This window comes from Macrotis lagotis, chromosome 1 (assembly GCF_037893015.1).
Source record: "Macrotis lagotis isolate mMagLag1 chromosome 1, bilby.v1.9.chrom.fasta, whole genome shotgun sequence".
NCBI lineage: Eukaryota > Metazoa > Chordata > Mammalia > Peramelemorphia > Peramelidae > Macrotis > Macrotis lagotis.
In genome coordinates, this window is record NC_133658.1 from 882310978 (window position 1) to 882326841 (window position 15864).

The 15864-nt window shown below is 45.5% G+C and overlaps 1 protein-coding gene across 1 annotated transcript in view; it reads left to right on the plus strand.

Annotated features, from left to right (window-relative positions):
- The window catches only part of MTOR (mechanistic target of rapamycin kinase), a 110851-nt gene that overhangs the window by 69313 nt on the left and 25674 nt on the right, over positions 1 to 15864 (plus strand). Inside the window, exons 32-39 of the mRNA XM_074218464.1 lie at positions 907 to 1022; positions 2831 to 2908; positions 3113 to 3220; positions 6871 to 6996; positions 7120 to 7251; positions 10677 to 10792; positions 11504 to 11621; positions 15625 to 15831. Coding sequence (XP_074074565.1) covers positions 907 to 1022; positions 2831 to 2908; positions 3113 to 3220; positions 6871 to 6996; positions 7120 to 7251; positions 10677 to 10792; positions 11504 to 11621; positions 15625 to 15831 — 1001 coding nt within the window. The remainder of the gene's footprint in view (positions 1 to 906; positions 1023 to 2830; positions 2909 to 3112; positions 3221 to 6870; positions 6997 to 7119; positions 7252 to 10676; positions 10793 to 11503; positions 11622 to 15624; positions 15832 to 15864) is intronic.

Genomic DNA, 15864 nt, shown 5'->3' on the forward strand with positions numbered 1-15864 from the left:
CCACCCTACAGAAGAGCCAGAACTCTCTGTGCAGAGTGTTTTGACCAAACTGCGGAGTGGACAAGTCAGGAGAATTGGGTTTAGTTTGAACCTTCACTCTAACCAGCAGCTTTGTGTCACTGGGTCCAGACTGCTGACAGTTAGCAGTGTCCAGTCCCAAGAAGCTCAGGGAGGGGAGAAGGGGAAGTATAGGTGTTAGACAAAGTGCTTTGCCAGTGGTCCACAGTGAAAGATTGCTTCACCTCCACCTCTATTCAGTCTCATTTGAAGGACAGAGCTTGTCCCTTTCCTTTAGTGAATGCTGGGATCTATCCAAAATATTTTTCAAAACCAAATTGCTTCCTGACCAAGTCATCTTTCACTATTTGCTTTTGCCCAGAGGCAGGGAGAATGGATGAGCTGACATTCCTGAGTAAAAGTCAGGGAAATGCCTTGTAAAAATCGGCAGCCCTGCAGTTTGCAACTAATGAAGCTGGTATCTCTTCTACAGATGGCTTTAGAAATACTGGAGCTTAATGTCTATTCACTCCCCTCAGGGAAGTGAATAACTCTTCATGGCTACAGTCTTTTCCCCAGTCGCCAAGTGCCTAGCATGACAGGGACCTCTCTCTGTGCCATAGCCTGGCCTGCCTTTCTGAGAGCCTCCAGTGAGGTGAAGTGATGACCCAAGCACCATGGGCAGGTTCTTGGTCAAGCCTAGTGCTTCAACCATGTCACAGAGCATTTGGCCATCTGACACCCTTTGGTTATTTGTTAAGAGCTTTCCCACCTTGTTGTTGATAATGTCCTTAGAGTCAAGGAGTGGCTGGACACTTGGTATATCAGGACACATCAGGTTCACTTGTTTGTGAGATTTGGGCCTGGTGAGAAATTACAGTTCAGTTGCTTCCTCTGCTCTTGGCGCAGGTCAGTGGGACAGCATGGAGGAGTATACCTGCATGATCCCCCGGGACACCCACGATGGAGCTTTTTACAGAGCTGTATTGGCCCTGCATCAAGACCTCTTCTCACTAGCTCAACAGGTAAAAGCTCTCCTCCTCCTTCCCACCCAGTTTAGAGTAGGTGTGTTAATAAAAAGGTAAGAAGTCCAAGAGGCCTAAGAGAGGAGTTTGTGTTCTCAGAAGCAAATCCATATCCCCCCCCCCCATTCCTTTTGCACAGTCTCCCCCCCAGATCCTGAGGTTCTCTCCTTCACGCCCCCTTTGAAGGTTTCCTTTCCAATAACCTGTATTCCGGATCTCACACCTGAAACCAGTGGGGACCAATGAGTTCAGACACCAAAGTAAGCCTGTTGCTCTCCTGGGTCTACTGAGCCTTCTTCAAGGGTGCTAATCACTATGGGCCCAGAAGCTTCCACAGCCTTTTTTATCCTTGGGCCTCTCTGCTCTATACAGTTCTGAAGAAGCATGTTTGGTGAAGAGAAAGGGGGAGGCACCTGATTGCCAGAGAGGGATCAGGTACACCATATCATGCCCTGTTCATTATTGTCTCCCTGTTTTTAGTCTTTGTCTTAGCTTCCCTTATCTAAGGAGAATTTGTGGCATGAATGAATAGTCTCACACTGCGGCAAATATCAATCCTCACAGTCTTTTTTGGCCATGCAGTTGTTTCATAGGTTGATTACTTTCCAGGGAAGCTGACACTTTATTTGAAAATTCTGTGCTGACTTGCAGAATTAGATAATGGAGTAATCAAATCAGCCTTGTCAGGCCCCAGACGGGCTTTGGATGAGGTGCGTGGATAAATGATCCAAGCACTTAAGGGATGAGGGTTTGGTAATTAACCTTAAACATTTAAAAAAGGAAAAGCTATGGATGAGAGGTTTTTAAATTGATGGCACAAACTAAGACATAGCTGCAGTCCCACAGCTGTACCTAGGACTCCTTATACAGGCAGAAGTGAGTGAGATTGTTGCCTGGCACACAGACCATCTCTGGGAGGTGCCCACATACGCTTAGACATCTAGAGCGCATGTTGCAAAGGCATGAGAGCTGAGAAATTCTGAAATCCCAGTGAAGGAGTGACTCCTATAGTGAGCAAGGCTTTAGCCCATTTGGGTTCTTGTCTAAACCTTTTTTTCTTTCATAAGAATACACAATCAGTAAATCATATGGCTAAGCTGTAATCCAGAGACAGCTGCTCCGGACAATAGAGGACATTGATCATTCTGTAGCCCCTCCTCAGGTTCAGCTCCAATAGCATCATGGCCCAAAGGTGACCCTTGGTTCCTGAATGCTGTTCCACTGAAACGGAAAGGCTTTAAGAACAGACCCGGCCACAAGTCAGATGGGTATCTACCCTCCAGGGCCCAGCCTGGCTGAGTCTGGAGAAGCTCATCCTGCAGATTTCATCTGTTCTTCCAAAGCTTCTCCCAAGACCTAGAGAGAGTGTGACACATCAGGTTCACTTGTTTGTGAGATTTGGGCCTGGTGAGAAATTACAGTTCAGTTGCACAAAACTGTGCAGGGGATACCCTCTCTAGTGAAATCACCACGCCGGAAAGCATTCAGCAGGGACTCCCCCATGTCCATAGTGGTTTCACTGCCCTTTGTTTACAAGTCTCTCAGGTTGGTTCATGAATTTCATCTCACATTTGTCTCTTTTTTGGAGAGATGACTTGTTTTTCAAGGCAATCAGACCTGAGAAGAGGTCTGAATTTCCTTCTTGGGTGAATTCTCTCCTTTGTTTTTCACTTCCTGGTGTTGGAATGGCAGGATGGGAGGGAGGAGGTCTCTGCATCTCTTCGGGGAGCCCCAAAATAACAGCAGTGACTTAGACACCCAGAATCCAGGACCCAGTTTCAGTGAATCTATTTCTCCCTTTCTTCTAGTGCATTGACAAAGCCAGGGATCTGCTAGATGCTGAGCTAACAGCCATGGCAGGAGAAAGCTACAGCCGGGCCTATGGGGTGAGTGTGAGACCCTCGAGATGATCTTGGTCTGTTTACAATATTTCCACAAAATGAGTTGTTTGGGCTTGCAGGCCCTTGGAAACCTGCCTAACCTGGTCTGGTCAGCAGATAACCTGATATCAAAAGGGGTGGTTTAAACTAAGCCTGTGTTCTGGATTTCTCATGCAGTGATTAAGATGGAATGTGGTTTGCTTCCTTCAGGCAATGGTTTCCTGCCATATGCTCTCTGAGCTGGAGGAAGTTATCCAGTATAAACTTGTTCCTGAACGACGGGAGATCATCCGCCAGATCTGGTGGGAGAGACTACAGGTAAGAAAGCTGTGAAAAAATACATGGGCTTGGCTCCTAGAGCAGACCCCCACCCCCTTTTGCCCTAGCTGCAATCACATTTAAGGCAACAAGTATCAATAGAACATTTGGCCAAGGGCTGGGGGAACGTGCAGAGTTTAGCTCAGAGAGGTGTCCTGCCTGCTTTCATGCTACTTAAAGGCTAATAGATTCAAAACAACCTTTCTCCAAAGTCTTCTAAAGACAAAGAACTTGACTTCTTGCAAACCTCCTCTTGTTAACACTCCTGTATTAGCCTAAGACAAAATTTTCTCTCTGGCATTTGTGGGCAGGCTGTTAGGAGAGAAACTGAGGATGGCAGGTAGACCTGAACTTAGGATCCTCACCCCCACAATCCTCCCCAATACATGGGAGAGGTGTATTCCATGAGCTAGCTGCCTCTATACTATTCCCCAAGCTCTCTTATGGGCTATCAATGTTCGCTTTCCTGCTGCCAGCTTTCACTGAGAGGTCTCAGACTTGGAAGGGACTTTTCCTTATGTTCATTGCGTCACTCTTAGACCATCTGAATGAGCACAGGTTGCCAAGTCAAACTCCGTGAATTCTCTCATCTAAATATTGAAAACAGGTCATTCAGTGACCTTGGCTCTAGGTGGGCAGTGAGTGAGCATACAAAGATAAAGTGTTTACCTCCTGAAACCTCTTCTTCAGAAGCTGAGGTGCCCTGGGCCCTTTGGTCTCAAGCACCCACCCCAGAGGCTCTCTCCTGCCTCCTGTTCCGCCTTCCCATTGCATCTACAGACTGCTGACCCAAAGCAGCTCTCTGCTTTCTGGCCATTCAGGAAGCTGGACAGAGGTTCCTGACTCCAAGCAGACTTCCCAGCACATTCCACTGGAAAGGGAGGGCAGTCCTGGGCAAGGCCCCATCTATGAATACAGTTGTTTATGGTCCTGAAAAAAAAGCACATACAGTTCTTTTACATTTTTTTCATAGTATTTTATTAGTAATATTGAGATGCCTGCTGAATGTTTTGGTGGAAAGTTTTTGAGCACAGGGAAAAGGTTCCATGGAATAAATATTTCCTTTCTGACTTACATGCACCATCACTTAAGTGCCACTAATGATTGGGGTGCTACAGTGTCCAAATCAGAAATCTGATGGTTTTCCTCATGGTATAATAAGCAAATCTTTGTCCCAGTCCAGACTCAGAATTTAAAAGCCTGGGCCAGTCCTGGGTGGAGCTCTTGCCTTTCTCCAGCAGGCTAAGTCCAGGAGGGTCTCCATAAGCCACCCTTAGAAGGGGCCAAATTATTTTACCATCTGGGAGAAACTGACAAAAAGTGGGATTTAATAACAATAAGAAAATCACTCTTCGTATTTTGCTTTTCTAACTTTATAAACCATTGTTGTTTTTTGTACTTCTTGGGTTGGAAGGACACTATGGCCCAGGCCTCAAAGTAAAGTGTGATATTCAGCATGAAAATGTGCCTTTTGCTGATGGGGTACTATGGAAATAGAAAGGAGCTGTTGTGGCCAGGGAGCTGCCAGTTAGGACTTTGCTCTTTGAAGTCAAAGTTGATTAATGGAATTCTAGAACTGGAATCAATTCTAAAGCCCCTAAGTTCCTCATTCTACAGGGGAAGATATTGAGGCTCCAAAGGGGAAGTGATGTGCCCAGTCCCAGAGCCTCGAACCCACAATTCAGGTCTTCTCTGGTTCAGGTTGTGACTCTTTCTCTGGTTACCTATTCCCAGCAGAAGGCAAAGACCCTGGGAGTCAGGGGGTTTCAATCCTGCCTTACTGCTTACTAGCTGGGGACCTGGCAAAGTCACTAATAGTCTCTTGATTTCTTTTGGCTTCCATTTTTTCATTTGTGTAATGAGAAGGTTGGAGGGGCTTAGTAACTTCAAAAATCCCTTCCAACTTCAAGGCCATGATCCTGTGCTTGGGCTTTCTGCCTTTTCCAAGCTTTATCTTCATGGTTAAGCATTCCAGCTCCACACTACCCCCCCCACTCTAGAATCCTCTGTGCCTTTGTCCTGCCTCATCTTGTGACAAATCTCATCCTGAACTTTTCCCATCATCCGCCTCCTCTCCTGGCAGCTAAGCTGACTCAGTACACTCCTTATTCATTTGAAGCTTTGTGCACCAAGGCAGTTCTTTTATTCCTCCCCAATTGATCCCCTCATTCTTGAGAGATATTATTCCGAACTTCCTCTTTCCTTCTCAAGTTTCCGACCTCTCTCTCCTCTCCATAGTTGAAGAGCTTGCCTCTAACTGGAATGATGTGAGGGTAAAATGAAATCATATTTACCAAGTGCTTAGGACAGTGCCTGGTTCATCCTAGGCATGACTAAGGTTTCTTCTCTTTCTCCCCCCCATCTACTGCCTCTGTCCAGTTCCTCATCACCTTTTGACTAGATTATGGCAACAGCTTCCCACTTAATCTTCCTGTCTCAAGTCTCCTTTTGCCTCCAATTCATACTAAACACAGATTTCACAGGGATTTCCCTTAACCAGAAGGGATAAAAGTAGCCTGCCCTCCCAGCCCCGCCCCCTTCCTCTTGTCCCCTCACTCTGGGATCTGGCCACTCTAGTCTTCTCTCTCTACACTCTTGCTGTGGCCATCCTTCTCACCTTACCTTTGCCTCCTAGAACCCTTCTTCATCTGTAAGTAGTAGCTTAGGCCTCACCTTCTACTGAAAGCTCTTACTGATTGACTTCTCCCCTCCCCATCCCACCTCACTCCCCATGCCCCAACTTGATCAGAGCCCTCCTCTCTCCTGATTCCTCAGATTGATTTGTGTTTGTAGTCCTGTATTTATTCTTTATATCCATGCTTCCCAGGGGAAGTGGGAGTTTCCTGAAAATAGGAATTGTTTCACATCCCTTTTACTTTCTCTCCAGTGACTCACTAGAGTTACAGAAACTGGCCATACGTTGATTGTATTATCCAAGTGATGAAAAGAATTTAACTTCCATAATAGAATTTGATTTTTTTTCCTTTTTAGATTGAAAAAAATTATTTGCATGGATGTGACACTTTTTCTTCTTTTGAATTTCTTTTTTTTTTAGGTTTTTTTTTTGTAAGGCAAACAGGGTTAAGTGACTTGCCCAAGGCCACACAGCTAGGTAATTATTAACTGTCTGAGGCCAGATTTGAACCCAGGTCCTCCTGACTCCAAGGCCAGTGCTTTATCCACTACACGCCGCCCCCTTCTTTTGAATTTCAGTCGTGTAGATGTGTGCATGTATATACATGTGTGTGTTTTAACAATATAGAGTCATTTTTCAACTGCAGACAAGAAGGGAATAACAGATGGTATACTTGTTCTTTCTTATAGGACTGAGATAACTGAAAGTCACAAAATGAAATCTATAGGGGGCAGCTAGATGGCACAGTAGATAGAGCACTGGCCCTGGAGTCAGGAGGACCTGAGTTCAAATCTGGCCTCAGACACTTAATAATTACCTAGCTGTGTGGCCTTGGGCAAGCCACTTAACCCCATTGCCTTGCCCCCCCCCCAAAAAAAAAACCTTACCAAAATGAAATATATATATATAATAAAGGCTTTTCTTAGTGATTGAGGGGAGAGGGTCATGTAGACTACTGATATGAGAAGAAACTAGGCAAAAGCTGATTCATCTTTCTAAACCTGTTGTCCTTCAGGGCTGCCAACGGATCGTAGAAGACTGGCAGAGAATCCTCATGGTCCGGTCTCTTGTGGTCAACCCCCATGAGGACATGAGAACATGGCTTAAATATGCAAGTTTGTGTGGCAAGAGTGGAAGATTGGTGAGTCCCATCTACTTAGCTGCTTCCCACCCCGACTGGCATCAGGAGAAAGTCTCGGGAAGGGGGATGAGCATGCTGAGGCCAAACCTGCTTATAACCTATTCTCTTCAACTTATTTTTAAGGCACTTGCTCATAAAACTTTAGTATTGCTCCTGGGAGTTGACCCCTCTAGACAACTAGACCATCCATTGCCAACTGTCCATCCCCAAGTGACTTATGCCTACATGAAGCACATGTGGAAGAGTGCACGAAAGGTCTGTATCCTCCTTTGTCTTCCCTTCCCTTCCCTTCCCAAGGAAACTCTCTTCAACTTGGTCTGTGAAACCACCTGACCAGTTTTGATCACTGAACAATCTGTGATTTCATTGTCAAGGGTCAAAGATCAGAGCTGTCTCCTGATCTCAGCCCTTTTAACATTCCCACCTGACCTGTTTCTCATCACTTCTCTTTTTTAAAGAAGGAAAGTAAGTTCTAGGCCATCAGGACTTGTGCTCCTAATAGTTAGACAGTTAGATAGATTTCAAAACATACCTGTCTGAAGAAATTATCCATGTGCCACAGGCTTTCTGGGCATTATCGCTGAGTGATATGACTTGCACATCCAAAATGTGTTAAGTCACAAAGAAAGCCTAGTCCTTGCTCTTTCTAAACAAATTGAGTGACTGGACATTCAGGTCATCTATTTTGAAAAGTAGAGGCTCTGAAACTGTCTCCTGGAAACTTTCCTGAGACCAATTTGGTTTGTTCAGGATTTCACTATTCTCTTCTTTCTGTCATCAAACTGGAATTCACAAGCAACAACACCCAAGGTGTAGTGATGCCAGAACCAGGGGGAAAGTCATGTTGGGAGCCAGCATCACATTCCTCCTGTTCCCTTTAAAGAGAAGCCCTTTGGAAATGGGACTGCCCCTGGTTTGTTTTTAAAATTGCACTAAACTATGTTAACAAAAAATAAATGGCCCCATGTGAGACCAGTCTTTCCCTGGAGCCTGACCAATGAGTAATTCAGATAGAACTGGCCAAAACTGGCACCTGCTTTGGCCATTTTCTCAGTCAAGGGGAGGGAGAACAATGATATCACCCCCTTCCCTCTCCACTATCATTACCACATGGCAGAGAAAGGGATGGAGATCAGCACTTAATAACTATTCTGTGGTTTTACTGGAGACTTTTTCTTCAGCATGGGGAGAAGGTACTTCTGGATGTCGCTACTGATCTGTCTGGGTGAAGAGTCTACTTTGAAAGGGATTTGGCTCAGTATTCCTTAGAATGTCTCCCAGAGTGTTAGCCACTGTTCTTGGACCCTAGTCCCTTGGTCCTCTCCTGAGATTTTCACCTACAAATGATCCAAGGTTCTGTCTCCAAAGAGTGAGGACTCTGTTGAGTTTGCTTTTTGAGAGGGTCTGGTGTTCTTCTCATTTCTGCTGAGTCTGCCAGCCCACAAATTTGTGATGCACAGTCTAATCTCCTCCAGTCAAATGGAAAAAACAGAAGGACCAATTTTGGCCAGTGTAGATATGAAGGCTATCTTGATTTCCAGCCCAGATTATACCATGGGACTTCTGGGTAACCTCTCAAGAATGTGACTACTACCTTGTTGTATGGCTATGGTGGTGAGTCTCAGTCTAAGGCTATTGCAAATTCTGGGGCTTGGCTTTAAAGCTTTGGGCCTAGAAAGGTCCCATTAGCCCACTGTGGGAACCATTGTGGCTTTGACCTGGCTCTGGGAGCCATTAGGTAAATGTCCATGTCCTCACTTGATCCTTCTGACCATATGTGAGTAGCTGAGTCTTAGGTGAATCCTCCCATTCTGGAGTAGATGAAAGAAAGCTAAGAGGCAACAACACTACTCCCCAAATGAACCCAGTTTTGGAGGGCTTTTTAGTCCCCACCCATGCTTTTTAGAAAGAAGAAGCCATCAATTAAGCATTTGTCATTCCTTGACTGAAAGCATTAGTCATAGCTCCCAAAAATTCACAGTACCCTACTTTAATCATCTGTCATTGCTTTAGTACAAATTACTTTGGTCCCTTAAGGAATTCCATGAAAGTAAGTTCTCATTGGTTGAGAGCTAGCCTCTTGTTTTGACATTCCTAAGAGGGAAGAGATCTGATCTCCTCCTTGCCCCTCCAAGGGTATCCTCAACCATCCACTTTTCACTGGACCACCTTGGCAAGTCTGGAAGACAGGAAGGTCTTCTCATCTTAAGAAATGCAGCTAGTGGTAGAGACCTTTCCCTGACCATGATGTGGAGTTTGAAATCTACCCTAGCTTCAAGGTTTGAAATCATTCTGTGCTGAATTTTTGTGATAATGATCATATCAGTTGTTTCACACAAATCCTTGCATTTCAGCTCTCCCAGGACTGCTCTCTTTAAAGAGAAAGGCTCCCTGATCCTGTCACAAACCTGAGGGATTCACACAGTTGCGTTTTTGTTTTTGTTTTCGTTTTTTTCAAAACCATTCTTTCTACCTGAAGACAGGTGCCTGTGGTAAATGATGGATTCCACTTTTGAAGACAGGTGTATTGTTAATATCTGTATTTCAGCTCTGTTCTCTATGTGTGGATTCACTACCTGATGAATTGCTTGCCATGCTATTCTAGATCTGGGATAAAACCCTGTTTCATCCTATGAATTTATCATCATGTTAGAAAATAATTGAGGTTGTCTTCCCTACTTCCTCATCCCCCCTCCCCCAAAAAAAGCAACAAGTTATTTCTGGCTAAGAGATCCCTGTCTTAGTCTTCTTAAATGTTTCTTTTGGGGCCCTTTTTATAGGAAAAATATGAACAGCTTGCCACTTGATGATGGCCAAGATTCAGTAATGGCTCTCATGATTGTGTTTATTTCAGTGGTTGATTTTTTCCTCCCTTCTCTAAGGAAAGAGGCATAAGTGGCTTCTATTAGAAAGTGTCCCTATTTTGCACACAACTGCCCATTCTTCATATCAGTGAATTTGGATTATGCTTGCTCTCCCATTTGTGTGTTCCACACTTGCACATTCTGTTCATCTTAGCCTCTGGAGAGCTTTCAAAATGGAATAGACACCATCTGTCATGAGTATTAACAAACATTGTCATGGCTAGTTTAGCAATTTATTTGTCTAGAGGCATGAGGCATGGCCAGAACTCATCAAACCCCTTCTGTCTCTAACCACAATTCTGAACTTTACTGTAGGTGAGCCCCCTGCCACACATCTCTCCTTTTTTTCTCTTTCCCCCTCACCGCGCCCCCAAAACACTCATCCACACTTCAGCTTTAGTTTACATTACCTCTCACCTCGGGGTTTGGCATTAGGTCACAATGCCTTAAGAAATGCTAAAAATCTTTGCTTCTTGACCCAGTCTTAAAGTTAGCAGACATGTCCCTCTCTAGTCCTGCCTTTCCCTGACCATCTTACAGCTTAACAGCTGCATCAACAATGAGAAACTTCATCAACCTCATTTCCTCTTGAGCTAGACTAATTTGACCTCCTTTGGAAGCTCTTTTTCACTTCCTTGCTTGGGTGTCTAGGCCAGTCCCATCTTGTAAAAAAGCCCACCCTCTTTTCCACCTGCCCTTCCTGTGCTGAGCTGGCCCCTCTCCCTCAGCATCCACACCCTTTCAGACTGAGTCAGTGGCTACCTGGCCATGGGCCAACCCACACAGGGTCGCTCCTGACACTCTGCTCTGTTCCAGATTGATGCCTTCCAGCACATGCAGCACTTTGTACAGACTGCGCAGCAGCAGGCACAACACGCCATTGCCGCCGAGGACCAGCAGCGCAAGCATGAGCTCCACAAGCTCATGGCCCGGTGTGTAGCAGCTCTTTCCCCAAGACCTTCTGGATCTGTCACCTCCCCCTCCCAACTAGAATGTTCCCCATTAGATGATCCCACAGCAACACCTCATTTCAGCTTCTTTTCTCTATTCAGGCACACTGTAGTACAAAGAGAGGACCCTTGGATTTAGCGTCACAGGCTCTGGGTTTGAATCCTGCCTCTGCCTATTACTCTGTGGCACTTTCCCCCTAGGGTCCTGTAACCCTTGGACCTGCACCAACCCCCAGTTGGGTTGAACCTCAGTAGTTGCCCAGCCCATCATCAGCCTTGGTGCTTGGAGTGAGAAAGAAGAGGGAAAGGAGGGTGACTCCAAATGTGATCTCCCTAAGACCCCATTAGCAGAAAAGCTTTTTTCTGTAGAACAGGTTTTCATCAGCTTCTAAGCAACTTGTGCTCTCAGGGCAGGCATCGTTGACCTAAAGCCCCTCCCCAAGCTTCTTTCACCCCATGTTCTCCAGATATCCTGGCAACCCTGGGGAATTCCAATCTAGCAGCATAGAGCCCAGAGGCCACAGTTATAGTTCTAGTTAGCAAGTCCCTGGACCTCGGGGTTTGAGAAATGACCCAGATAGTTTACACCTGGCCAGAAGGACCTCAGCCTTTTAGAGAAAGAAGTTGACCCATTCCTGAACCTGGGCCTCTCATCCTAAGGAATCCCTTTCTGATGTGCCTTGGCTCCACTAGGTGCTTCTTGAAGCTGGGCGAATGGCAGCTGAATCTCCAAGGCATCAACGAGAGCACCATCCCAAAGGTCTTACAGTACTACAGCGCCTCCACAGAGCATGACCGCAGCTGGTACAAGGTAACAATGAGCAGCACAGGCCTAGGGAGGAAGCATCACGAAGTAGTGTGCCTCAGAGATGCCTCTGGGCGCGCTCGAGGACCCTGTGGTAACCTTTTTGCTTCACCCACCTCAGCTGGTGAAGGAAATTCCTGACCACTAAGGTCACAAGGGATGACCGGCCTTCTCAGACTCAGTTTGCTCCCCAGAGTCACTTGAGCTACATCATACAAGGGTGGCTGGAGGGACACAGCTGGGGGAGGAAGAGAGCAGTTGTTTTTGGCTGCCTGTTCTCCTCACGGGATCCAAAGAGAACCCTGAGGACCTCAACTTCCTATAGGCCAACTCTTCTCTCCCAATCTTTCATTTTCAGTCCTGTCTTGTGCTCAGCCCTAGACATTAACTTTTCTCTGTTTATGCTGGAAAATTTGAAAAGCATCCTGTTAGGTCACAGGAAATGTGTCAAAAAATAAATAACAAGATTTAGAAACATATGAAAGATATTATTCAGTAATGAAAAACTATTTCTTGGTGGTGAGTTTAGCAAGACACCAATTTTTCTCCTTTAGGAATCTCTTTAGGTGAGGCCATATCATCACAGGCAAGCTCTTTTGTTTTTGGTTTTTTTGCTAGGCAATGGGGTTAAATGACTTGCCCAAGGCCACACAGCTAGGTAATTATTAAGTGTCTGAGACCAGATTTGAACTCAGATACTCCTGACTCCAGCCAGGGCCGGTGCTCTATCCACAGCACTACCTAGCTGCCCCCAACACAGATCTTTTGGACATTTTGTAGACTTTTAAAGTTGGTAGAGAAATGCTGATGAGATACTTTTAGGGCATTTATTTCCACATCCTTAACTTGTGAGGAGGAGTAGGCCTTATTAGAATGGCCAGGATTCATGTCCCACCTCTGCTGTATGCTGGCGGGGTAGCCCAAGGCAAATCACCAACTTCTCATGGGGTGCTGGCTGACATTGCTCTAGGGAGTTTCCTCATCTGGGAAATTCCTCCTTCCCTAAGGAAGAAACAAAAATCCATGTCCACCCTCTAGGTTTGTGCTTTGTGGGGAGGCAGCGTCACCTGATGGCTGTAGAGGCCAGCCCCAGCTTGTCCTCAGATAGCAAGATAGTTCATTTGACCTCGCAGGGCCCATATTTCTTCCTGTAACATGCAGGGTTGGAATAGATGACCTCCCAAATCCCTTCTAGATCTAAAATCTTTGAAAAGAACAGTCTTTGTTCAAAACATGCTTTTGTAGAAGGGGTGAAAGTATAGAAGCAATTTTCAAAAGGATTACTCATTGTTCATGACTACTATATCAAAGAATCTCCAGATCACTAATAACAAGAGAAATGCCATCAAAACAACCCTATCCAGCAATGGACAAAAATGAGGAAGCAAGAATCCGTTTTGAAGGTTATGGAAAGATAGGCACATCGTTCATATTTTGTTGGGGGAGCTGTGATTGAATCTAGGAATTTAGGATAGTGGTTCGGAATTTTGCCCTTTGACCCCAGTTTCTGGTTCTGGGAATGTAACACAAGAAAATAAGTGACAAAAAGAAAAACCTGGGGCAGCTAGGTGGCGCAGTGGCCTTGGAGTCAGGAGTGCCTGAGTTCAAATCCAGCTTCAGACACTTAACAGTTACCTAGCTGTGTGGCCTTGGGCAAATCCCTTAACCCCATTGCCTTGCCAAAAAAAGAAAAAAGAAAGAAAGACCCTGTAGACACCCAAATATTTATTTAAAAAAACATTTTGAGGAGTGAGAAAGATGTGGAAATAAAATAAGATGCCTCTCAATGGGGTTATGGTAGAGAAATGTAATGGATAGTACTGTGCCGGAGAAGAAGTACTGAATATCCTGAATGCAGAGGAATGTGGAAAGATGAGTAGCAACTGCAGTGGATTGAAATAAGCACGGTGTGCTTCAGAAGCCAGTCATTGAAAGCTGTGCTGTGCATGGGACAGTGGGACAATCACTAGCTCTGGAGTCAGAAGCCCTGGGTTCAAATCCCTCTCTGACTCACTTGTGTGATCTTGAGAAGTCACTTCCCTTCCTTGAGGCCCCTGCTTCCTCCTCTGTAAGATAAGAGGTTTGAACCAGCTGCTCTGCAAGGTCCCCCTCTGCTCTGGATCAGGATTCTGTAACTGGGCCACAACCAGTACAAATCAGCAGCTCCACCACTACTGAGAGTATATTGGGTGCCAGCTAAGTCACAGCACGAGAACCTGAGGAACCAAACTGAATGAAGGGCACAGGCAGGTCAACATCCCTCATCATCTGCATCCAAGCATTATACCATTGTAGATAAGCACATATTCACTTATCAAAGAAATTCAGTGCATTAGCTGTTTGCTAAACCAACAGCTGCAATAATTAGTAAAACTTGAGTGTGTAGCACAAAGATCCCAAAATAAATGCAGTGCAGTAGGTGGAATGAGATCGACCCAAATAGCTGAAGTCCTAAGTAAAATATTCTAGCAACTGAGCCCTAGGACAGACCAAAAGAGGAGACCTCTTCCTGCAGTGGGCAGTGGGCATCAGGGAAGATTTGATGGAGAAGGTTAGAGATCTAGGCCAAGGGCATTAGAAAAGAGTTCCAACAGGTAGAATGAGAGACGGAAAGATTTCTCTCAGCCATGGGAACTATAGGCATAGAGAAATGTTGGTGAGACCAGGTGGGATGTATTCAAGAGAATGAGTAGGGAAAGAAAGATTAAATTTAAATTATATTGACCATTCTAGAGTCAAGCACAAAAATGTGAGCAGTTTGAGAAAGATTTTCAACAAGAGAGAAAATAAAGGATGATCACTTAAGATAAATTGTCTTGAACCTCAGTATATAGTACTGACTAAACAGTGGTCCACATGAAGAAAATCTGGGATCCTTAGGGGCCTGCAATATAAGTCAGCACTGTAAAAGGGAGATTAAAAAAAAACAAAACCCAGTGCATTTCCATTGTGTCCAAAGTGTGAGAGGGGATGGTCCTGTTGTGTACTGTGAGAATACAGAAGCTCCTTGTTCCACATAGTATTTGGTTTGGAGTACTACATTGTAGGGAAGACAGTCACAACCATGGAATGTTGTACCTTTGTGGAGTTCACTTGGAGGGTAGCCTGGGGGGAAAAAAAGACAACAATCATGGAATTCAGAATTTTCAGGACCTTCATTACTGATCAACTAATCCAATCCATATCCAATAGAACTCCCTGTGCCTGACTTGTGAAAGAGCATTCCGAGCTCGAGCTGGTATTGGTCTAATCAGCCACAGTCGGACATATTGTAATTTGTCTCAAACATAATGATGTCATTTCGGTCTTCTTTGATAACAAAGGATAGGAATCAACCAACCAAACCATCCTCACCTCTTCTGGAACACCTCCAAGGAAAAGGAGCCTCCTCCCCAAACTCTCACAGCAGCCCAGCCTGCTTCTAGAAACCTCTAGGTGCTAGGGAATATCTACATTTACCTCTTTGTACCATGATCCACAGCTTCTGGTCCTGCCCTTTGAGGCCAGTCTCTCCTCCAAGGGAACCCTTTGCACACTCAAGAATAACTGCTGATGGGGCAGCTAGGTGGCACAGTGGACAGAGCACCGGCCCTGGAGTCAGGAGTACCTGAGTTCAAATCCAGTCTCAGACACTTACTAATTACCTAGCTGTGTGGCCTTGGGCAAGCCATTTAACCCCATTGCCTAGCAAAAACCAAAAGAATAATTGCTGAGACCACTTGAAGTTTCTCTTCTTAGTCCTAGAGCAGCCACATAGGAGGAGAATAGGCAGGTTTGTTTGATTCATCCTGGAGGGCTGAGCTCAGGGCAGTGAGGAGAAGCTGCAGAAAGGCCTGGGAGTAGCAAAAACCATCTAGAGGCAGGGACTGGCTGACAGTTGTCCAGGGAGTTGTGGAAGGGATGCAGAAACAGGAGCTAAGTCAATGAGGTCTTGACTCTGGGTCTTCTTGACCCTTGAAAACCAGCCTCACTTGCCCCTGCCCCACATCTTTGTCTGATCTCCCCACAGGCCTGGCATGCCTGGGCAGTCATGAACTTTGAAGCAGTGCTACACTACAAGCATCAGAACCAGGCCCGAGATGAGAAGAAGAAACTCCGTCATGCCAGTGGGGCCAGTGTCACCAGTGCCCACACAGAGGGCAGCAACAGCGAGAGCGAGGCTGAGAGTGCAGATAACAGTCCAGTCCCCTCACCAGTGCAGAAGAAAGTCACCGAGGTGCATGAGGGTGGTGGGGGTGGGGACCCTGAT